At 37.5% G+C, this 25,120-nt stretch overlaps 1 protein-coding gene across 10 annotated transcripts in view; it reads right to left on the bottom strand.

Moving 5' to 3' along the window:
• The window catches only part of RBPJ (recombination signal binding protein for immunoglobulin kappa J region), a 217,247-nt gene that overhangs the window by 425 nt on the left and 191,702 nt on the right, over nt 1–25,120 (bottom strand). For all 10 annotated transcript variants that reach the window (XM_032400135.1, XM_032400130.1, XM_032400128.1 and 7 more), the window contains 8 exons: nt 23,310–23,405; nt 15,611–15,776; nt 10,951–11,125; nt 6,888–7,025; nt 6,620–6,732; nt 2,395–2,535; nt 1,183–1,338; nt 64–167 (listed from right to left, as the gene is read on the bottom strand). In XM_032400135.1, coding sequence (XP_032256026.1) covers nt 64–167; nt 1,183–1,338; nt 2,395–2,535; nt 6,620–6,732; nt 6,888–7,025; nt 10,951–11,125; nt 15,611–15,776; nt 23,310–23,398 — 1,082 coding nt within the window. In that variant the 5' untranslated portion in view covers nt 23,399–23,405. The remainder of the gene's footprint in view (nt 1–63; nt 168–1,182; nt 1,339–2,394; nt 2,536–6,619; nt 6,733–6,887; nt 7,026–10,950; nt 11,126–15,610; nt 15,777–23,309; nt 23,406–25,120) is intronic.

Genomic DNA, 25,120 nt, shown 5'->3' with positions numbered 1-25,120 from the left:
ATGAACCCCATGTACCCACCCCCATCAAAAACTCCAGATGATTTAAGAAGTTTCATTAAGTACCTGTACATAGTTTCAGCTTCTACATCCCCAAACCACACTCGTAAATTTGGAGTGAAATTCTGTCCTGTAAGTTCAAGCATTGCTACATCACCACCGCCATTCAACTGAAAGTCACAGAAAATGAGAACAATGTTGAGAAAAATTTTCATTTTTCGTTGAAGTACACAGAACAGTTTTTCATTTAACTATGATTTGTGAAAAAAATGAATAAAACTCTATTTATTTATTTTTAAAGATTTTATTTATTTATTTGACAGAGAGAGACACAGCGAGAGCAGGAACACAAGCGGGGGAGTGGGAGAGGGAGAAGCAGACTTCCCGCTGAGCAGGGAGCCCGATGCGGGGCTCGATCCCAGGACCCTGGGATCATGACCTAAGCCTAAGGCAGACGCTTAACGACTGAGCCACCCAGGCGCCCAAAACTCTTCTTTTTAAATAACATGATTATAGGGGCGCCTGGGTGGCTCAGTCGGTTAAGCATCTGCCTTGGGCTCAGGTCATGATCCCAGGGTCCTGGGATCAAGCCCCGCATCAGGCTCCCTGCTCAATGGGGAGCTTGCTTCTCCCTCTCCCTCTGTCCCCCTTCCCCCCGCTTGTACTCCCCACTCTCTAACAAATAAAATCCTTAAAAATAAGTAAATAACGACAAAGTGAGCTAAACACATCAAGATAACATACAAGTAGATTTAAACTTAAATTTTCTTATATAAAAGTATGCTCCTGTTTTTTTTTTTTAAATCAACAATGTATTAACAACATCCCCAAATCACTAGATTTGGAGAAAAATCAAATTTATTGTGAAATAAAAATCACACCAAGTCAGAGCTGGGAGCAGTTATAAAGCACTAAAAGTCAACTTGTGAGGGGCACCTGGGTGGCTAAGTCATTAAGTGTCTGCCTTCGGCTCCAGTCATGATCCCAGGGTCCTGCGATCAAGCCCCACAATCAGGCTCCCTGCCCAGCAGGAAGCCTGCTTCTCCCTCTCCCACTCCCCCTACTTGTGTTCCCTCTCTCGCTGTGTCTCTGTCAAATAAATAAACAAAATCTTAAAACAACAACAACAACAACAAAAAAAAAAACCCCCAAAATAAAAGTCAAATTGTGAGTAAGTGGTCTCACCTGAAGACTTTCTACAACAGGCACAGGGGTGACTGGGGCAAGGACAGGGCCCATTCCCTCATAAAAGGTATACTCCGCCTTATCCGTACTAATGATTGTCCAGGAAGCTCCATCATTTATCATCTCTTTATTTGGTTCTTTTGGGCATGGAGTGGCCTTATGAAGAAAGAATGTTTAGAAATCGAGTTTTATATACATTGCAGTATAAGACAATTTTAACAAGGTAGCACTCGTACACTGGAGTTAACAGGGAGAGAATTCAGTGCAAATTTATGAACTTCCAAACACGATGCTTTGCCAGTCCCTAAATAAACATAAACAGAATATTTAATTTGGCAACCTCACATTCAGCAGTTTTTATTATAATATGAAGTATTTTGGTGACATATTAAAAATAATACCTTTCATAATGACCATTTGAGAGTACGCCAGTACCTGTATAATTTCTTTAATAAAAGATGAGAATTCGTGATGTAAATAGCTAATTAAAACTCTTTACGGATCCCTAAGAAAGAAGCTAGGAACCCCTCAAGCTTAAAGAGCAGTTAGAAACTCATGCACTTTCAGCAGGAGGGAGCCGAGATGTGAACTGGCATTCCCCTACCCCTACCTTGAAACACCCAGACCGGTCCATCCGCTCCGGGCTGAGGAGAATGGCTGCACGTGGCCACCTCTCTGAAACAGGTCTCCAGATGTTGACAAATGAGTTTCACATGAAAGTATAATTATCCTATTAAATCATCTGTCCATGTCACAGATGTACTCATGAAAGACTTCTGAATGAATGTAGTCAAAAATCAGCTTACAAAACATCCCGTCATGACCATCTAGGAAGACCCCCAAGGTAAATCTGATAATTATGAACCCTCCCCAAAATATATGTGTATCTATATACAGTGTCTTCACACAGCTTCAGCGGATTCACCAAACACTCAAAATCTACTTTTGGAAGATCTGAGGAACTTTTCGATTTCCCAGAACTAGATGTTAACTGTTTCTCCAAGAACATTTTTATCGTTTTGAGTTCTTCCTTGAGGTAGGGTGACGGCCATGTCTCAGGATCATGTAGGTTAAAGAACCTTTGGACTTGAGATAAATATCTGAAAACAGCTTCATGTATTTGGGTACAATTAACATTAAATGAGAGTTTTAGGTTTCTGTATGCTGCTAACTGAAAGAAAGTACATTTTTACCAATAATTTTAAAACGTACCTGAAACTGGATTATTCTTTCTTGAGAAAGGCACAAGTACATTCTTTCAGTATCCTTAAGGTAAAATGCACATTTATGGAGTTGTGACACAGGATCATCTGCATCCAGTAATGCGGTCTGCTTATCAACCTTCCTAATTATCTGTATTTCAATAATTAGAAAAAAAAAGATTATCACATATGGAGAAACATTTACAAACAATAAGGCGAGGTGTAAAAAATACTTTCAGATGACAAGCATGGTAGAATGTGGAAGCTGTTACCTTCTTCCAAGAACACCTGAAAAACAGGGCGGGCAGATACTTGCTTTCCAGATCACTGCTTTTCAAACTTTGATGTGTATACAAATCATCTGGGGTTCTTCTTCTAATCCCAAAGATCTCATGGGGGCCTAACAGTCTGCATTTCTAACAAATTGACAGCTGATGTTAATTCTGTTGGCCAATGGACCATATTTTGTGCAGCAAATTCAGCTGGCTTTTCCAATAATATACAATGACATCAAAGAAAAAACTGTTTCTAAAGATACTGTGAGTATGCTAGTCAGTGCAGTTCATCAGCTAACATATCTGTTTTAAAAACCTAAAATATCATTTTGCAGATTAGGAAATGGGCTCAGAGAAACCAGGTAACTTATTCATAATCACCTGGTTAGAAGCTGAAGGACCAGAGTGTGATTCCAGGGCTGGCTGGCTGCCTGCCCAGCCTGAACTCTATTATATTTAGTAATTTTATAATTCAAGTATTTCACAAAACACAAAAAGATGTCTGAAAAAGAATCCTGTCAAGTCTGAGATGCCACTTAGGCCATAGAAGGTAATCACTAGGTGTTTGATGATTATGAAGAAGATCACTCCCAAAAGCATATAAACATGTTATAGAACTATTTCTCATCTAAAATCAAAAGTAAAGAAAATCCCTCCTTGACTACGTGTCCCTCTTCCACCCTCTCCACTCCATTTCTTAGCTCCCCTTTATGGCAAACTCTTCTTCCACACTGTCCAATCTCCTGAAGTAACTCCAGCTTTTTGTCTCAAAGTCCCCACTACAATTGCCCTGGTCGGGGGCCACCAAGGACTTCCAGAGAGATGAATCCGTGGGTATCAGGAGGCATCTGTCCTCACCTTACTAGCTTTCTCAGAAGCACTGACACAGAACATCCTCCTTTTTGGGGAGAGCCCTGCTCTAACTGGCCTTCTCACTGGCCTTCAGACTGTCCCAGAGCCGAGTCCTCGGACCCCCTTCTCTTCTCTCCATCCTCTTTCCTTTCTGTACAATTTAGAGGTTGGCAACTCCTAAAGTTGCATCTCTAGCCCTAACCTCTCTTCTCCGGTACGCAACTTGCATATTTAATTACCAACTCAACAGTTCCACTTAAGATGTTTAATAGGCTACCGCAATCTTCACCAAAACCCAGATTTTTGGGATGCCTGGGTGGCTCAGTAGGTTAAGCGTCTGCCTTCGGTTCAGGTCATGATTACAGGGCCCTGGGATCGAGTCCCGCATTGGGATCCTTACTCAGCAGGGAGCCTGCTTCTCTCTCTGCAGCTCCCCTTGCTTGTGCTCTCTCTCTTCTATCTGACAAATAGATAAAATCTTAAAAAAAAAAAAAAATTTAAAAAACGCCAGATTTTTAATTTTCTCCTACAAGTGATCCTTCTCCAACTCACAGCTCAATAAATAGCACCACCATTCACTCAATCCAAAAACTTTGGAGTCACCCTAGACTCCTTGTTTTCTCTTATACCCCATCATCCAATCTGTCAACAAATTCTATTACGTCTCCTTTCAAATAAATCTGTCACCTCTCACCTTACCACTACAATCCTGGTCTAAGATGCCACCATCAACTCTTGCTTGAATGATGACAGAAGCCCAAGCGTGGTCTCTCTGCTCCCAATGCTACACCCCATGCACGTTCTCCTCTTCACAGAGCAGCCGCAATTACCCTTCTAAACATAAACCAGCCATCATGCCCTGTTTAAAACCCTCCAGTGGCCTCCTATTATATGTAGATAATATCTCAATTCCTGCCTCCAGCCCTCCCCCTGGCTTGGGCTACCATGGCGTCCTTACTATTTGTCTCACATTTCCATCTTAAGTTCTTTTTGCACTCATGCTGTCTGAAATGCTCTTCACAGTTTGTGGTCTCTGTTCAAATATCTCCACTACAAAGATTTCTCTGACCCCTGGAAGCACTCCCACAAGTCTCACTTTATTCTTTTTTAACTTATTTTCTTTTCATTTGTTTTAACCTTTAATACATTAATATGGGTATTTCTTTAGCTGATTTTTTGTCCATCTCCCTAACAAAATGTAAGCTCCATGAGGACAGAAAGCCTGTCTTGCTCACCAATGTATCTCCAGTGTCTAGACAGTGGCTGGCACATGGAAGGTTCAGGAGTATTTGCAGGATGCATGTATGTATGTAGGACTGTAATACTTTGCTCCACAATGAACATCCTTAATAGTAACTACTCAGTTTTATGAGGATTAAATCAATATATGTGAAAGTACTTAGAACTGTACTATTAATATCATGCAATACTGTTGGCTTTACTACTTTGCATCTGAATATTCAAAGATTTTTAACTAAGCCACAGTTGTATAAAAGTCCCAATCTTTAAAGTTAACTTTTTTCACGTTTACATTTTTTAGCTCTACAGTTATTAGTCAGAATCTTTGCCATTCTACTAACACCATGCCAATTTTTGAGTTTAAAGGGAAACAGTACACTTTTAGCAATTATAACTTCTAACATAGTCTGGGAGACTGACTAAACTCAAGCAATATGTTTCAATTCAATGCTAAAGTCTTCGAGCTACATTTAAATTTGATGAGGTTTGGACTTTAGAGAAATAACTGATTTTTGAATGATATAAGTCTAGAGCTTCTAGGTCTACAGCACTGACTCCTGCTTCCCCATCACATGAGAGTCATGGTTTGTCTAGAGTACCGTTATTTGTGTACTCCACTGTTTCTCCACTAGCTAATAAGCACATTGAGAACATGAGCCATGTTTGGTTCAATTTTATTCCCCACAAGAGTTCTCTGGACAGACACTGCTCACCAATAAGGAAACCAAAGATGTTCACTAGTATTTGGCATCAAAAACTTGCTTTGGTCATTTCTAAGTATTTTTTTTTTTAAAGAGTTTTTTTTTTAAAAGATTTTATTTATTTATTTGACACAGAGAGAGAGCTAGAGAGGGAACACAAGCAGGGGGAGTGAGAGAGGGAGAAGCAGGCTCCCTGCAGAGCAGGGAGCCCGACACGGGGCTGGATCCCAGGATCCCAGGATCCAACCTGAGCCGAAGGCAGCCGCTTAACGACTGAGCCACCCAGGCGCCCCTGGTCATTTCTAATTATTGAGAAGAAGAAAGAAATCTGATAACAGGTAGTGCAAACACTTTAACTTAAGGTATGTGTCTGGTGAATTCTACATTCATAAAATATCAGGGATTACTCCAACTGGTGTTCTCTCCTCCATGCTGGCTTTGTAGCTTGTTGGTACAGTATTTACCCTATTTCTGAGGTAAACTGGATACAGCCCAACACCGTGTCCGCCAACTTGACCTTGAATCAGGGCTACTCATAAATCCCCTCCATCTTAACTGAACTGTACTCTGTTTCAGAAAAGGAAGGGGAACATAAAGGAGGGAGTATAAGGGGCTTTTGCTTTCATTTTGCTAAGAAATGCAGTTTTTACAGTTTCAAAATCATCCTAGTGAACAAAAAGCCCTAAACACCATGCCTCTCTTGAGTATGAAATGACAATTTAATTTTCAATAAATCTATCTTCTTGTAGGAGGGTAAACTAAAAAAACTAAGCTTATATTTTTAAAGAAGTAAGAACTTCTATGCTTCTGAGAACTTGGTCCTGTGGTGGGACAGAGCAGGTACCACAGAAAATGACGACAGAGTATCTGTATTAGTTAAGAAAGGAAATCATAACGTAATTATTTAGTGCCCTCTATCGAACATGTTCAGATATACAACCAAAAAGGAAAACTCCACCAAAATTAGAGATACTAGTGTAACAGAAAGTCAGTAAGAATGCATTCATAAAAACACAATAAAGTGGGATATAACTGTGAATAATGAATAGCAGTGATTACTGATACATCTTCTTAAATTAAAAAGCATGAAATTGAAGTGTATTTTTACATTTGCATGCTGTGTCTTTTATTTTTCCTACACACAACTAAAGCCGAAGCAGAGCCGTACCAGCCTGGGGAGCGCCATGCCAGTAACAGAGCACACAAGTTTGACGGTCTGTCCGTAGTGGATGTAGCCGTCGCGGACTGTGAATTCTTCTCCTTCTGATTCATCATCATCCACTGTGTTGCAGGGAAAAAAGAGGCTGAATTATTACCTTGTAGAGTTCATTAATCTACTTAGGAAAACAACAAAACTTAATAGAGCTGTATATCTTACTATCAAAGAATTTAACAGTTTCACACTAAAAACATCAAATACACATTTTCGTACTCACAGAGATGAATGTAAAATGCTCCCCACTGCTGAGAACTGGCATGGAAATTACCTCCTTCTACATGCAAGTATCTGGTGCTAACTGTCTGGGATCGAAGTCGGTTAAACAGAGCCACCTTTGTTCCTGAGGCAATGCATACTGCAAAGAAAAAACAGCTTCTATTTACGTGGTTGGGGGGAAGGGACCTGTACTTGGCAAGTTATGATTATTCTTTATTATAACTTAATAATTAACAGATTGTGCTAACAAATTGATGCCCTTAAAAAAAAAAAAAGTCAAGGTAACTCTCATTAATGTCACACTAAAGACATAAAGTATGTCCATAAAAATAATTTTTAAATCAGAGCTACACAGTATGTTTCATGCAGTGCTGTTCATTAAAGGGAAATTATTTTTTAAATAATAAATATCCAGCTGTAGGAACTTGATTAAATAAATTATATCATTTACCTATTTAAATAATGTGTATCTAAATGCACTTGATAAAGAAAGTATCTCCCTAGAAGACCACTGAATGGAAAAGCAGACGATAGAAGCCTCCGTATACTGTGGTTCCCTTAGGTGTACACACATGTACATGTACACACACGCATTTATGTGATTACACGTGTCTCTCCATGTGCTCACATCCAAGCCTATGGAATGTATTCACAGAGAGGGGTCTAGGAGGAGGTTGACCAAGTTGATGTCAACTGCCTTTGTGATTTCAGAGATTTTGATTATTTCTAAATACCCTGAAGTATAGTGGTATGTGAAATTTCTTGGAAACAAAACAAAACAAAACACGTCTATGTATGCAGGAAAATATTCTGGAAGTGAAATATGTTCTTTGCCAATAAGAAACTTATGATCAATAGAAAAAGTTAGAGGTTAAATTAAATCCAGTAATTTGAATTAGAAATAGTCTGAATACATGACATTAGCAAGAATACTCTATGACTACAAAGTAAGCTTTGTCCTCTAGCAACAACAAAAAACCCCAAAGAACAACAAATTTAAATCTGACCAAGCTTCTAAGTTAAACCTGACCAAACTTTACAGACAGGTTCCTCTGAGCCCTGTTTTCAAGTAGGCCTCTTCCTTGGGCCCAGTAATTGGCCTGCCTAGCCAGTTACTCCAAGAACCCAAGTTCCCCATCTCCCACCCTGTACATCTGATCACCTAGGCCAGGCTTTAGCAAAAAGCCTCTTAAGCTGGCTCCTCTAGAACCCCCCTACCCTTAATGTTTCCTCTTAGTAATTTTCTACCCACTGACCCGCCCCTCACTCTGCTCCTTGATTATAAATCCTGACTTGTCCTTGATGTATTTGGAATTGAGGTCAGTTCTACACTGAAGCCTCTTTTCCCTACTGTGATAATAGTGAACAAAATCCATCTTTACCACTTTTAACTAGTGTCCAGTTCTAGTGTGTTTCTCTCTGACACTACTGATTTACAAAATACATTAAACTACACCAAGGAAATGAAATTAACAAAATCCAGTATGTGGAAAGCTCTCAGAGCCAAATTACTCAGTTTCCTGAATAAACACATTACAAAGAGAGAGAGAGAGAGAGATGAAGAGGGAATCCACAGATAAAAAATACTCAAGGACGTGTCAACACAATATGTATTATATATTATATATATATAAATTATATAAAAATTATATAAATTATATCTGGTGGAGATTAAATTTGAATTATTCAAACAAAATACTTAAAAAATGACATTTTAGACAATTTTATATTTGATCAACTGACTAGACATTTGATGAGATGAAGAAATTCTTTTTTTATTTTAAAGATTTTATTTATTTGACAGAAAGAGAGAGAGCACAAGCAGGTGGAGCGGCAGGCAGAGGGAGAGGGAGGGGAGAAGCAGGATTCCTGCTGAGCAGACAGCCCGACGTGGGGCTTGATCCCAGGACCCTGGGATCATGACCTGAGCCCAAGGCAGACGCTTAACCGACTGAGCCACCCAGGTGCCCCAAGATGAAGAAATTATTTCTTTTTATAGTTGTTTCATAACATATTTGTTTGTACGTGATCATGGTATTGTAACTATATTAAAAAAAACAAGAGCCCCTATCTTTAGAGATACATATTTGCAGATGATACGTCTTGGATTTGCATCAAACTAAAATGAGGCAGAGGAAAGCAGTGGAAGATGGGTATAGACTGGCCTGCAGGTAAGATCATTATTGAAGTTAGATGATGAACACAAGAGGTTTCATGTAATTATGCAACTGTCTCTATGTTTGAAAATTTCTATAATATAAAGTAAATGATTACAGTCATAATGACTGAGAGAACTAAAACCAACCAATACATAAAAACCCAGTAAGTTCATAATAAAACAAAATGAAACAAAACAAAAGCAATCAAACTAAACAAAACTCCTAAAACCTCACTGGGCACTTTCAAAGAATACTATTGTTATTCTGCAAATTAGTAAACAAGCATTTATCCTGCCTTTCCTCTGCAGACTATATTTGAAACAAACTGCTAACAAATTAAGTTAAAAGCATTAGAAAAAGCCCTTCATAAAATACTGGATTTAAGCAGCCATCATCAATGGTTAATGTTGCTGAGGAACTCTGTAACGGATGGATTAGGCTAACAGCTCAACTTACTATAAACAATCTTAATAGGACAAGAAATGGGATGATCAGATATCATAGGACTTCGATTTGAAGGAAACGAACATACAGAAGACCAGCTAATTCTAAAGTAAGTCTTTAAGTTTAACCACCAGTTTATGGAAAATATGAGAAACAGAGGCACATGTAATCAGCCAGATTCAGAATATGGAAATTCCAAAGGAAAAATGACCCAGTTTCTTCAACAAACGACATGGAAGAAATAAAAGGTTGGAGGGGGAGAGAATACACTATTACAGATTAAAATGTATGGACCTTATTTGGATCCAAGTTTGAACAGGCCAACCCCTAAGGAAAAAACCCACAAAAACACAACTGTAATAAATCTGCACATGGACTGGCTTTTAGATGACATTAAAGAACTACTGTCAACTTTTTTAGGTATACCGATGTTTAAAAAGAAAGCTATCTGTTAAGAATCACTACTATAGAAATGGTGGTTGAAAGAACAGGATATCTGAGATTTCCATTAAAATATTCCAGCCGTCAAAAGAAGGAAGAGGCCATGGAAATAATGAAACCCAACTGGCAAAACCTGTTGAGGCCAGGTGCATGGTCACCATGGTAAAAGGGAGAAAGTAGTGTAAGTTTGAAAGTTTTCATCATAAAGAGTTAAAAATAAAGAAAATGGGGTGTAGGGGTTGAAATGCATAATTTAATCAGACAGCACTTATCTTTGGTAGTCTAAAAATCTGCTCATAAGACAGGAGTCTTTGCCAGAGCAACCATGTTAAAAATTTTGTTTCGGTTTGCAGGATGGCCTTCCAAAGCCCGTTTGAGAATACTGTCTCTCAAAGAGGAGCTTTTGACATTCTTTGTGGATCAATTCTCCGTGGAATGTGAACGAGAACATCTAGCATCACTGGCCCAACACACCCAATGCCACCTTCAATCACTCCCTGCAGTCACTGACAGCAAAAGGAAAAAAAACTCCCATTTTTCCATATGTGCCTGGAGAGCAGTGAAGAACCCAGTCTGATTGGGAACCATTTCCCTAGACCAGGTCTTGTTCATTTCAATTAAAAAAAAAAAAAAGGAAGCCCATAAAGTGGCAATAACAAGCGAGTGTGACAGTTTCAGATCAAGTGAGGGCCACAAAAACATTAGTAAAAATGAACTTGCTGGGGCACCTGGGTGGCTCAGTTGTTAAAGAGTCTGCCTTCGGCTCAGGTCATGGTCCCAGGGTCCTGGGATCGAGCCCCCCATCAGCTCGGCGGGAAGCCTGCTTCTCCCTCTCCCACTCCCCCGCTGCTTGTGTTCCCTCTTTTGCTGTGTCTCTCTCTGTCAAATAAATAAATAAAATCTTAAAAAAAAAAAAAGTGAACTTGCTATCAAAAAGTGATTCTTAATTAAAAAAATAGCTGTATCTTATTAATTTACGATGGAAATTGGTGGCAAAAAAGAAAACTCAAGCATACATACAGTCAGCATTTTTCAATGACTGCTTCTTTTTGGAAGGTTTGGAAATGACTTTTATCCGCTTGCTGAGGAACACACCGATGTCATCGCTGTTGCCGTAGAACATCTTTACAGACAACATGAAGTGCTTTCTCTTGTCTGAATCAGATATGTACAATGTTTTGGCTGTGCAATAGTTCTGTGAAAGAAAAGGAAAGCTTCAAGAGCACCAAAACCTTGTTGGTTATGTACTTACAGCTCAGTATGGCCATGGCTAAGTTTTCAATGAATGAATTCAATGAATAACTGATAAAACCAACTGTAACAATTACTGAAAGACAAAGTACAGGCGTCTTTATCAAGGCTATAAAATACTAATGTTGTGATCCATTTTACCCTAAGATTGCTTTAAAACACAGTTTTTTTCTTGTTTAATATAGCCTTATGCCTACATCACAGAATTACCAATGCTACAGCAGTAAATATTAAGAATAGAATTTTACAGTTAAAATAGTCCATGACTGTATTTCTGCAAAGAAAACATATAAATAAGGCTATCAGAATTCAACAAAATTAAAATATTTTAGCAGTGGTCCTTTTGAAAACAGTGCATACAGTGTTTTTCTTCATACAGCTGAACACTAGAGCAACCTCCTGTAAGTCTGATGAAAACTATGCTAGACCAACTGGATAATTATAAAATATTTTATGCCAGAAAGGGATATTAAAAAAACGGCTGACTTTGCCCAATGGGATAATTCATATTATATCATCAAAAGAACTGGACTGAGGGATGCATGGCTGGCTCAGTCAGAGGAGCATGCAACTCTTGATCTCAGGGTCGTGAGTTCAAGCTCCTCATTGGGGGCAGTGTTTACTAAAAAAAAGAACTGGATTGAAAGGTAACAGAAAATAAATGCAGCAAGTTATTATGCCAGTTTACCAGAAAATAAATTCTGGTAACTGAAAAGATAGAATTACAGAGGTATAGCACTGGCAAAACAGCAAAGACACTCTCAGTGCTCCTATCTCAAATATATGTGACAATTCTAAACTCTTTCCTGTTCCCCTAATCCCTATGAATTAGTCAAGGAACTAAATTATTGATCTCTTTTTCCAGATTGGGTAAATGATGCTCAAAACACAGCTTAGGTATTTAAAATCAATGTGTTAATATTTTTAAAAGATCAATGCTCTACCTTAAAATTAGGCTAAACAAGTTTCTTTGACAACCTCTGTTGTGCGTTTCTTTTAAAAATCAGGAAAAACGCCACTCATTTACGAAATAGCTAATGTAGTCTAGGTTTTAAATTTTTAAAATTGTAATCATGGGCAATTTTAGTAGGAGAACAAAAATAATGCCGCAGCTTATTTCATTTCTCAATAGCAAAGTTATGTAAGAAACTGTAGTTGCCATGTGAATATTTTACACTCAATTAAGTTTTCCTAAATTCAGAAGTGTGGTAAAGCTTTGAGAAGCTTTGTTCTGCAGAAGACAAAATTAAGATAAAGTTAACAGTAGTAAAAAGAAAAATAAAAACAACAGTACTTCACACCCACGCAGCTCCTTCTACTCAGGGATCTCCAAGCATTCAGAGATGCTGTGGCAGGACTTACCGGTCTGCCATACAATAAGAAGCACTGAAGGTCAGATTAAGCCTAAACTACGGAATTGTTCTGTACCATAAAAGATACAGTCTAGGAAAATGGGTATCAACATACTAAAGTAGACAGTTACAGGGAACAAAAATGAAACATGTATTTAAATGAAGACAATTAAATTCTCATGGGAAAAAGACTTTCACACAAAGGGTTTTATTTTGTTTGGAAAAAGCACACGCACATATGTCCCTTTGAAAAAAAGGAAAACGTATCCCTATTTTTTACAGAAGTGAGTCTTAATCCCCAAAAAAATAATCATACCTGGGATAACTGTACTAGAACCATTATTTTTTTTTTAAAAAAACTGTAAGACCACTGACCACAAGCTACTCAAATTCCATTAAAAAAAAAAGGTAAAAAGTCACTACTCAGAAAAAGTATTACAGCATTAAGAAAATAAAGTAAATAAAGTTTAAAGTTACATTCATCATACTAAAAGGCTAGATTACCTAAACAAAATTCTAGAATAGAAAACGGCATAAAATAAACCTTTCTATAAATAATAAACAATTTAACTTAAGAACAACTCTTTCAAGACGAGATCTTCAGGCCACAGTAATAACATGTGCCCTGAAATGAGAAATACCAGATATAATACTGCAAAAGTACTGTAGAAATATGTGAATTATACAAATAGTGCTAGCAAGAGAGGTGTAGGGGATGTAATTTTTGAAAATAAGAAAAACACAAGTGGGCTAAGTAGGGATTAATTCATGTTGTACAGCTTACCTAGTTCCAACTATGTAAGATATAAAATTGAGGAAATGAATATTTAACAAATTTAAAACATTAGGTGAAATCTCAGATCCAAAATATTATCAACATAGAGTCAAATGTCATAACCATAAGAAGTGCTACATATACTAGAACTTTACTGTAATGAGTATTAAGTACAAATACCCAAGAGTGCAAAACAAATATCCCTTCTTTTTGAATAATGACTAAACTGAACCATTCAATGAGCAGACTATTGAAAGAAAAGAGTATTACCTTAAATGAATTGAGGTGAAGTGAGACAGGCAAGAGCAAAGGGCCCCTCTCTGAAGCTCAGCATCGCGCTGCTCAGGCCATCTTTGCCTACGAAGGCCCACACCTACCATGTTCTTACACCTTTAGGCTCCAAGCACATATGATGTTACTTCCACCTGGAATGCCTTCTGCTGACTCTCAACAAGTCTTACTTTATATAAAGTAAGACTTCTCTAATAGCATTTTTCATTAAAACTAATAATATTAACAAGTAAATCTGGCTTATAGACATTATACTACCCCATTAGGAGATGCTTTAAATACTAGTTAATGCTCAAGCTTTCAGGTATTCTTTTTGTCTTGTGTGAATTTTTAGGGCTTGGGGAAAGTACATAATGGTATAAGTTGAAGAAAGATATACTAAGCCATGATGCTGGGAAAAGCAAGTGGGGATGCTGTTTGCTTGGTATTAATTCCCTTAAAATGCTGGAAGCTGGAATTGGTTAAAGCAGGCAATGAAATTCAGTTAACAGTTAAATACGCTGGTAGCTACAATCCCTGGCTTCTCACTACCTACCTAAGTAGTCAATTCATAGTACCAAGTGTCTAAATGTACAGCTTGGAGACGTAACTCTGAGACTTTCTACAGGACAGGAAAACAGGTGAGACAGAGCTAAGGCCTATCAGATCAGCCTACCACTTAAAAATATCCTTTACTTTGGCTCAAGGGTCATAATTTAGAAATATTTCTTACTGCTCTATTTTCTTTTAAAATGAAACCACCTTTATTGTGATAAGTTTTACTGAAAATCTAATTAAAAAATACATAGCTGACAAGCCTTACTGATAAAAATTATAAAGATACAAATGTCATAAAAAGGGTGCCTGGGTGGCTCAGTTGGTTAAGCGACTGCCTTCGGCTCAGGTCATGGTCCTGGAGTCCCGGGATCGAGTCCCACATCAGGCTCCCTGCTCAGCAGGGAGTCTGCTTCTCCCTCTGACCCTCCTCCCTCTCATGCTCTCTGTCTCTCGTTCTCTCTCTCTCAAATAAATAAATGAAATCTTTAAAAAAAAAAAAAACAAAAAAAAAACAAATGTCATAAAAATATCTGAAGAAGGCTGTTATTAAGGCTTCTTGGTGCAGATTGTGTGTATTATCTGTAAATGACTAAGATTGAACTGGAGTGTACAAACCTCCTAGCTCATCACCTTCAATGTTACCTGCCAGCCCCCATCCCTACTGCCAACTGCAACATAGCAAACACTAAGATACTCAGTAAGGATTTACTGAATGAGGAAATATCTTTTTATGTACTATTTTAAGACATTCACGTGATCGTTGAGAACTAAACATTTTTCAAATTTTAATATCAAGGGAAAACAAAATAATAGTTAAATGCTAAGTCAATAAGAACTATTTTTGAATACTAAAGGTATAGACTGAAATGATTACGTTCTAATTTCATAAAATACAATTAGTAAAACTAATATATAAATTCCATTCCCTAACAAATTAATCAAAGAAAATTCCTAAAAGTCTTGAGTAAAGCTGATTGTGGCTGTTCTTGTCTATTGTAGTTTTGCTTCACACAGAAGCTAAGTAAAACATTTACGATCTTTATAACCCAGGTAAATACTTCTAAGAATTTATCTCTATCACTTTGCTTCTAGTATAAGACTAAGATTAAGAGAGAGTAAAATATTACTGAACTATGTATTTTCACTGTTTATTGAGTATCATGTCCCCCCTGTCAGTCACATGACAGATTAGCCTCCTAAATTTATTATTGGCTTCCTGATCATAGCCTGCTCAAACTGCTCCCAATCTGAGGAAGCTTACTATGTGCCACCTTTAGATGTCCACAGCTCATGACTAGACCACAGCTATTTGACCAGTTTATCTCTCGTGGGTAGGGCTGGGTGTGTCTGGGGGGGGGGGGGCGTGTTCAGAAAATTGCTACCAAAAGAGATAAAAGAAAAAAAAAGCATCAGCACAAAAACAAATACGCTGGTACCATGGTGCTCTTTAAGAGAACCAACAGTTTTAATTTACCTTTCCTTCCAAGTTCAGCTGCTGCATTTCTTGGTCACTATTTCCTATTCCAATAAATGCACATGGTTGAGACTCTTGTTCAGAACAACCATCTCGTTCCATTTGTTCTTTTTTTTTCTTCCATCCACTGCCCATAAGATACACACAAGGAGGAGGGCAAAAAAACCTGAAACAATATACACACCACAAAAATACAAAAACAATGCAATTAGATTCAAGAAAGCATTTCTTTTCTTCGAACATATGAATACAAAATTATACTGAAATGCATTAAGTAATCTCCTAAAGAAACATTTTGGTGAAGCCTTCTGTAATGCAAATAGTCATGTACAGAGCACGGAAATCAAGGCTTTCACAAAGACTACACTTGTTCAGGGCAGGTTCGTCTATCCTAGAATTACGCATTCAATTACATCAGATACTTTTTAGAGCAGGGAGTATTAAATTTTCATGGAGCCCAGAATTCTAAACTATTGGAATTCAGCAAATCTAACAATGTCTAAAAGGTTATAGAAGATGATACACCAAAGCAGAATCTACAATTATTAAGATCTACTTAAAATGACATATTATTCATTGATGACGGTTTTTTTTTTTTTTTTTTGAAGATTTTATTTATTTATTTGACAGAGAGAGACACAGCGAGAAAGGGAACACAAGCACGGGGAGTGGGAGAGGGAGAAGCAGGCTTCCCGCGGAGCAGGGAGCCCGATGCGGGGCTCGATCCCAGGACCCTGGGATCATGACCCAAGCCGAAGGCAGACGCTTAATGACTGAGCCACCCAGGTGCCCCAATTGATGACATTGTTATGGCTATTGTACTTTATTTGGTAATTAACCTGGAAAAAAGATTTAGAACAATATCCAAAGTAGAAACTTTCAAAATATTAATAAAAGTAGAAGAATTACAAGCAAAATGGACAACTGGATTCCTATGTGTTATATATTACACCCTGAACACCTGGTGCAAGTGGATGACTGAAAGAACAATGCATTGTACCCTTTCACCTCACAGATTACCAACGGATTTGTTTTGCTAGCTGCCAAAAACCTGCCTTCAAAAATTCTTCCCACCTAGAATAACTTCCTTATACAGTCGACCCTTGAACATTATGGGGGTTAGGGGTGCCAACTCCATATGGAGTCAAAAAATCCATGTCTAATTTTTGACTCCCCCAAAATTAATAGCCTACTGTTGACCAGGAAGCCTTACCATTAACGTAAACAGTCAACACATATTTGTATGTTGTATGTATTATATACTGTATTCTTAAAATAAAGCTAGACAAAATACTACTAAGAAAATAAAAAAATAGATTTGTAATACTATACTGTATTAACTGAAAAAAATCTGCACGTAAGAAGAGCCTGCAGATGGAACCAATGTCATGCAAGAGTCAACTGCTATCTCCTCTCTAGCAATTATGAAATATCTATTTCGGGGCGCTTAGTCAGTTGGGCATCTGCCTTCGGCTCAGGTCATGATCCCAATATCCTGGGATCGAGCCCTGCGTCGGGCTCCCTGTTCAGCGGGGAGCCTGCTTCTCCCTCTCTCTGTCTGCTGCTCTGCCTACTTGTGCTTTCCCTCTCTCTGTTAAATAAATAAATAAAATCTTAAAAAAAAAAAAAGAAATATCTACTATTTCAAAACCTAGCTCAAGCCCCTTATTTTACAGTTCACACCATCAATCTAGTCCTTATGGAGGGCATAATTTGCTTTTGCTCAATTATACACACTGGTTTATGCATACTTTAAAACATTTACACCATGTCTCATCAACGGGCCTGAAAACCCAAATACCCTCTCAAATAGTAGCTAAGTAAACTCAAATAGTAGCCAGGTAAGTAATTTAGTGGGTGAGCCAGGTGAACAATAAATAAGTCGGAATATCCTTTAATTACTCAAAGAAATAGGTTCCCTCCTTTCTTTCTTGAAACACACAGCCCTCACGGTAATTCCCACTTTTTGTACAGTTATGAGTAAAGGAAAATTTTTCTTAATTCTTTTAAGCCTACTGTAAGAAAAAGAACTTAAACGCAATGACAATCAGCCACTGATGTGTCACTCTAATGACAACAAGGCACAACAGAGAATAGCAAGCCTGAGTACACACCCTCTCAATCACTTTGCTGAACTACCTGCATGTGGGCCTGGTGTTGGGCACATCCTCCAATTGTTCAACAAAGGCTTGAAATTAAATTTTAGATGAAATTCCTAATTTTAAAATTTAGCGACTAATTCATGCTTTTTAACACTTTGTAGGCCAACAGCACACAGGCTTAAGAAAACGACAACAACAAAAAAATGTGTACACGTGCCTACTTGTGCATATGTAACACACGAACAACACCAGGCTGGATTTGGCCTCAGCCCTTCCTAAAGGTAGTTAGTATCTACTCCTTGTTTGCTCCCCGCCTTAGCACCTACTACAATATTGACTGAATTGAATCAAAATTATATAACATCTACTTTTTGCTCAACTCTAAAGACTACTTTAGGAGCAATTTATATTCATTTATAAGAAGTGAGCTGGGTTTATGTAATATTAATTAATTCATCAAATTATTATACCCCTGGGTGCCTGGGTGGCTCAGTTGGTTAAGCAACTGCCTTCGGCTCAGGTCATGATCCCGGGATCCTGGGATCGAGTCCCGCATCGGGCTCCCGGCTCAGCGGGAGCCTGCTTCTCCCTCTGACCCTATCCCCTCTCATGCTGTTTCTCGCTCTCTCTCTCAAATAAATAAATAAATAAAATCTTAAAAAAAAAAAAATTATATATAAAAAAAAAAATTATTATACCCCTAGCCTGTACCCCTAGTGTACCAGGCACTGTGAATATAGTAGGGAAAAAAAAGACAAAAATTCCTGTCTTGATGGAATTCACACTCTTAATAGGAGAACTAAAAAAAAACCAAAAACATAAATGAGTAAAATGGCTTCTATATTCTGTTAGCTGACGATAAATACTAAGGGAAAAAATAAAGCAGATAAAGGGTACTTAAAATGTAGACGACCTGGGCGGCCAGGCAAAGCTTCCTTAAAAAGGTGACCCTGAGTCACAACCTGAAGCCATGGGTAGCTGGGGTAGGAGCATTTCAGCTGAGGGAAGAGCAAGTGGAAAGGCTCTAAAGTAGGAAGGACTAAAGTGGACTCTGTCTAAACAAACACAGACCAGTGTGGCTGGAGTTGAGAATAGAAGATGAAGCCTAGATAATGGGGAAGTAGACCGAGTAGGCCCTGGGGAGTCAAGGTGAGTAAGGAGGGAAGCCTCTGGAGTCTTCCCATATTTATCTAAACCAATAAAAAGGGAGCAGAGCAGCTTTCATGCCTGCATACTCTCACTGTGGCCATGGACACAGAGGTCACAGGTGAGGTAGTGGGCCAGCTCCAGGTCACTCCAAGTTTGGAGGGATGCCTGGATCAGCCAGCCTAGTTCTGGATTTGGATCAATTCAAGTCTACACCAGGGATCTTTCTGGCCTCTAACCCTGGGAGCCACCTAATGCTTACCATGGCACAGCCTCAAATACCTAGCTGGCACACCACTGGGAGGTTGAGAAGGCATCAATTTAGGAAACTTGTCTCCTATTAGTGTTTTCTACTGGACACTGATATTAAGATTCCTTAGTAAACTGGTATACCAGCTATAAAATTCAAAGAGCGGTGCTTTAGTAGAATGTACCAGAAGTGGGAGTCAAATCTCAGCAAGTTATCATAAAAGATACTTTTATTTCACATCTGAAAAATATAAAAAGGGCTAAAGCTGTACAAGACTGGGTAGTGCTGGTTTTCTCAAGAGTACTGTGATAAAATGGCATAAGCAAGGTATAAAATTAGGCTGGCAAGCCCATTCTTTATCACTTAAAACTTAGACCAAGATTCTATATTGAAAGTGCTTTCCAATCATGCAATAAATAAGAAAAAACGAAGAAGACTCTTTGCAAATGCCTCTGAACTAGCCTTGTTTTTTAATCAACTCTACAATTCAAAAGTCATGATATAAGAAAACAGCGAATCTAATACAATCTAAACAGACTATTTCTATATAATGCATTGATGAAATCATATTTTAACACCCCAATATTGCCATCCTCTTGGAAATAGCTAATGAGTCAGGCTTGCATTTCCACAGACTTCAGTAGTAACCTCAGCAAATAGAAGATAAACATACAACAAAAGAACACAGACAAAAGAAAGGAAATTAAAGGGAGTGAGGATAAAAAAAAAAAAAGGCCACCTAATTAACAGAAGAAAAATTATAACACGCCTTATAATGCCATGTGCAATCCATGATTTTTTGAATGTGGGCAACTGGTGAATACGTACCAAACAGTGAAAAGTTTGACCAACAAGTGGTCAGCTCGCAGAGTTTAGCAGCTGCTCTGAAAGAATATGCTACAAAACAATGTGCCTTGATTTTCTAATATTTCCTACAGCTCTTATCTAGCAACTGTGACAAACAATGTTTTCTTCCTGCCACTTGGTGGCAATATGCACACATTTACAATGTTATTCATTTCCTAGTTTAAAAAGTCCGTCTTAAATTATTTTCAGAGAATGATTCAACAACTTTTTCCTCAAACCCTAAGATGAGTTCTGGAAAATACCTTACAGATTCAAAGAAGCCTTTTTATTCGGCCTAATACACAAAATAGGTTAGGTTAGACAAAATCCAAACATCATTTACATTATCTGACCTTTGCAGAATCATTATCCTTTGATGATTATTCAATCCAAAAGCACCAAAATAGAAACTTTTTTGCACACCACAGTTACCTCAATTAACACACATTCTCAGTATGACTTCAGGAGCATCACCTCGTTGTCTACACGGCTTTACTGTCGCCTCAACAGTATCTCTACCACCTTCACTACTGCTTAATGACTTCCGTTGACACAAAGTTGAAGCAATACTAATACGTCAACTGTAGTTTCCCCGTCTTTATTGAAAATTTTCCTCTAGACAAAATAATCTTTTTAAAAGTCTATTTTTTTAACCTAGAATAACCTTCTTTAATGAAAAAGTAAAACTAATCACTAACATCAGTGGGATAACAGATGTCCAAAAAGATAAATATTTGTTATTAGGCACCAAAGTTAATACCAAGGACAATTTAAAATTTTAGGACAAATTTTCCTGACCTAGCATTTCTAGCATCATTCTCTGGACTTATTTTATATGCCAAGAAGACTGCAGTCATGTCCCCAGGTTACCTTGTGCCTAATGCCTTAGCGGCTTTTCAGAAAGGCCCGAATCTTTCTTTCCACCACGTGCGCCACCCGTGAGTAATTGGCCAGGCTTTGTCCAGAACGCTGGACCTCCCGAGCAGTCCCTTACTATTGATCCTTTTTAAAAATCAAGTAATTTTAACAGGTTTCCACCTTCGTATGTAAAACAAATACACGTCTACTCTGAAAATGTAATAATACAAATATATAAAAAATACAGGAAAGTAGTTACTCTGGCCTTTCCATCATTATTTCTTCAGTCTTTGGAAGCTGGAAGCTTAGATTCTTCAAGCTCTCCTTTATCTGCTGTTTTAGACAGGCCAGGCCAGACCCAAATAGAGAGGAAGTGAAAACGAAGGCAATCACAACAAAGGATAACCTTTAAATCACCTACTCGAGAAGCCACTACAGCTTTGTACTCATTTTCAACAGTAACTAACAAGAGGAACCTTATTTAGACTTAGGCATAACTCTTTAAGTTCCTTTCTGCTTTCCCTGCAGGGCCTCAGTTAGTCAGTATTAAATGACACAATGACTTCCAAAATTCCCAGTCAAGATTCTTTTGTATAGTACCTGGCACCTAATTTCCGAACCCAAATAAAGAAAAAATGAATTAATGAATGAATCCAGCTATACCAAAATGCACCTTCAAAAATCCAGAGAAAGAACAGCCTCACTGCAATAAACGCACATCTATTCCTATTTCCATCAGATGCAGCCCAGGCTCATGGAACTGATGGTAAAGGAACGATCTGAGGCAAACTTTGTGTTCTTTAGGCATCTTTACCTCCTTCATCTTCAAGCCTTATTGTACATGACCAGCACTCAGACACAAAATGGAAAGCTATGAAAATTAGGGCAATAAAAAGAATATGAAATTTGGAGTTATAGTCCCAGGGGTTCTAATCCTGGCTCCATCGATTCCTAAACTAAGATGAACGTGGGCATATTTAAAGTTTCTGATCTTTAGTTTCCTCACTAAGAAAATGAGGATTGTAACATACTGATTTTACAAGATTATTCTGAGGATTAAAATTTTAAAATATCTGTAAGGCATTTCCAGTCTGGTCCACGATTGGAGCTGAATAAAGGGCAAGTGTTTCTTCTTCAGGTTTATTATGAGGTGCACGGCTGGCCTACTAACTCATCAAATATTAAGGGTGTTTACTTGCTCTGTTTCTACAACAATCTGCTCTGCACACACATTCAATTTCATTTTATATATATATATATATATATATATACACATATATAAATAAATGAATATCCAGTATTGACTTCATAAAAAAAAAGGAGCCACTATCTTGACTTGACTCTATGCCCCAAACTGTAGATACTAACTTCTTCCCATATTTAATTCTAAATCAGATGGCTAAGTTTTATTAGTAAATTAAGATAAAATAATCAGAAGTTTAGTAAGCTTCAATAACGGTAAGAAAGAACACTTTGGCAGTATGAGTCCTAAATATTGCTTGAATTTGCTCATCCTATTTGAGGATAAAGTTATTAATTACACAGCTTCACCATCACCTCAGCTTGGATTGAGAGGGCTTTAAGAAAGAGACCTCTTAACTTTCTTCCAGCATAGACATTAGTCACATAGTTACATCTCGCTCCTCTTATGCATTATGCTAAGTTTTCCTTTATCTCACAAACTCTAAAATACCAGTCATCCCTTTCAACCCAATATCCAAACCTGAATTTTCATTCCTTCTCTCACTTCAGTTTGGGCTTTTCTGGCCAATCCAAAAAATCTTTCATCTTCCCCCACAAGCAGCCTTTGTCCACGAAATGCTTAACACAGTCTCAAAGAAGTCCCAAAGACAAGAAAATCCAGCAACCAAATGAAAAAAACAAACAGCAAAAGTCCCAAATGCTGAAATTCATAAGATACTGCAGCAAACACTAAATATGAAGATCACTTTGTTAGAGTTTAATTCTGCGAATATGACTTCTAGGTTATTTCTGTAGTGTCTACATTCTGAGTACAAACTGAGTACCAACTCAGTGTTGCTATTTTTCTTAACCTGAATAGGCATAGGGTCAAGGTGGAGAGCTTTACAATCACTCAATTCAGGTGTTTATTTAGCCTTCTCCTTTTCAAAAGTACTTTGGGGGGGGAGGGTCACGTTTATAAAACTAAATTTTCCACCAAAAGGAGAGCTATTTTTTGAATGAGCTAATGCACCACAGAAATACTTAGGGAATATCATGTAGGCTGCCCCCCAACCCGGCAAATTATGGATTACTTCATTTCATAACTTCAGAGACCTAGCCAGATGATCTTTACTAAATATGCCACAGTTCACTTTGTTTCTCCCCTTCAATAGAGACAAATCCCCTATTTTTCATTTGGTACTTGCAAAGCAACCCAATAAAAGAAACCACCCTCTAACCTGTATATTAATAAATCACTTGCAAATTCATGATAGCTACAATTAACTACCCATCAGAAAAACAATAACCTTACCTTTTTTCATTTCCATATGACTTCTGTGCAACTTTTGCATGAAGAATAAGTACTGTTTGATCCCCTCGCTCTTTTAAGTAATTTCGCATAGCTTCCCTAAAATAAAATATAAGTATTACTATTAGAGGAGTGAGATTTAGAATATTACTATGCTCTGTGATGAAAAGAATGATTAAGTATATTTTTAAATAAGCAAATATAAAAATGAAAACAAAAAAGCAAAACAAATCCAATAACTAAATTTAAAGAATATTATACGATGGGGGAATAAATATTGTTCATCTTCAACTCTGTATTTTATTCTTTAAAAGAAGAAACTGCCAAAAAAAAAAAAAAAAAAAGGGAAGAAGAAACTGTCCCTCATTCCTGGAATTTATGATGTAACTGAATTAAATCACAATTACAACTTCTACAGAATAACTAGAATCATTATATACATTGTTTACTTTGCTTTCAACTGTCTGTAAAATTAATGACGTGCAACATTTTTATATTTAATAATCTAATTCCCCACCACCACCAGCGCCATTCCCCCAGCTACTACAATCAGTATTTTCCAATGAATACAAAGCCATAACAAATCACTAGTCACCCAAACTTATTACATGTATTATTATTACATGTTCTTAAAATAACAGCCTTACATAAAGACTATGAAAAGGCTATCATTTATACACAAACACACAATTACCCTGAAGGATGTTACCGAAGACATAATAAAATTTAATAAAGGTTAATTCAAATTGGTGTAAAACTAAATTAAATTTTGGAAAAAAACAGTGTTAATTCAAGTACAAACTACTTCAACTGCCTATTATGCATAAACTGCATAAAAAGTCCACTGTCTGAAATATTTATTCTCTCGATTATTTTGCTAAGCAATACGAGAGTATATAAAGCCTACACAGATCAAACAATTCTGAATCTGCAGTCCCAATTCTTGAGATGTTTTATGCATTATGAAATTAAAGCAAAAACAATCAAAAAGCACTTTTAATGTGTTAAATGCTATTTTATTTATATTGTAAATAAAAGACAAATGTATAAGAGGACAGCTATGCAATAACAGTACATTATTAAATGTGGGGAGTTCTAGACTTGTAGCACTTAGAAAGTGGCTTGGGGCAAATCATTTCACCTCACCCAGTCAGATAATAATGCAGCCCTAACACAGAGTGGTTGTGGGGATTAATGAAATAATCTAGATGGCAGCCAGTGTGGCTACTGACTGAAAACCTGTTAGCTGCAAGGCAGGGCAGGTAACACTGAGATCCAATAGCTTGAGAATGATTCCCTACTGCTGACAAGGAGCTTAAAAGTCCAGTGAAGACAAGAGTTTGGAAAACAAATTGTAATAAAATACACGACTCAGAGGTATGAACAAAAAGCACCACTAAGGGAATATTTGTGTCAAGGAGGGGAAGGGTGATAAAGAACTACAGTTAATTCTTGAACGATGTGGAGGTTGGGGGAGCGAGCACCCTGCACAGTCAGAAATCTGCATACAATTTTTGACTCCTCCCAAACTTAACTACTAATAGCCTACTGTGGACTAGAAGCCTTACCAATACCACAGTAGATTAACACATACTTTGTATACGTATTATACACAGGATTCTTATAATACAGTAAGCTAGAGAAAAGAAAATGTTATTAAAATCATAAGGAAAATCCACTTACAGTACTGTACTCATTTATGGAAAAAAATCCACATATAAGTGGACCCATGCAGTTCAAACCCATGTTGTTGTTCAAGGGTTAACTGTACACACTAGGAAAAATTTCTTAGAAGAGTTAAATTCAAAAAGTAA

Source organism: Phoca vitulina, unplaced genomic scaffold (assembly GCF_004348235.1).
Source record: "Phoca vitulina isolate PV1807 unplaced genomic scaffold, GSC_HSeal_1.0 scaffold3, whole genome shotgun sequence".
Lineage (NCBI taxonomy): Eukaryota > Metazoa > Chordata > Mammalia > Carnivora > Phocidae > Phoca > Phoca vitulina.
The sequence above is the reverse complement of the archived record's forward strand: the minus strand, read 5'-3'. Positions and strand labels throughout refer to the sequence as shown.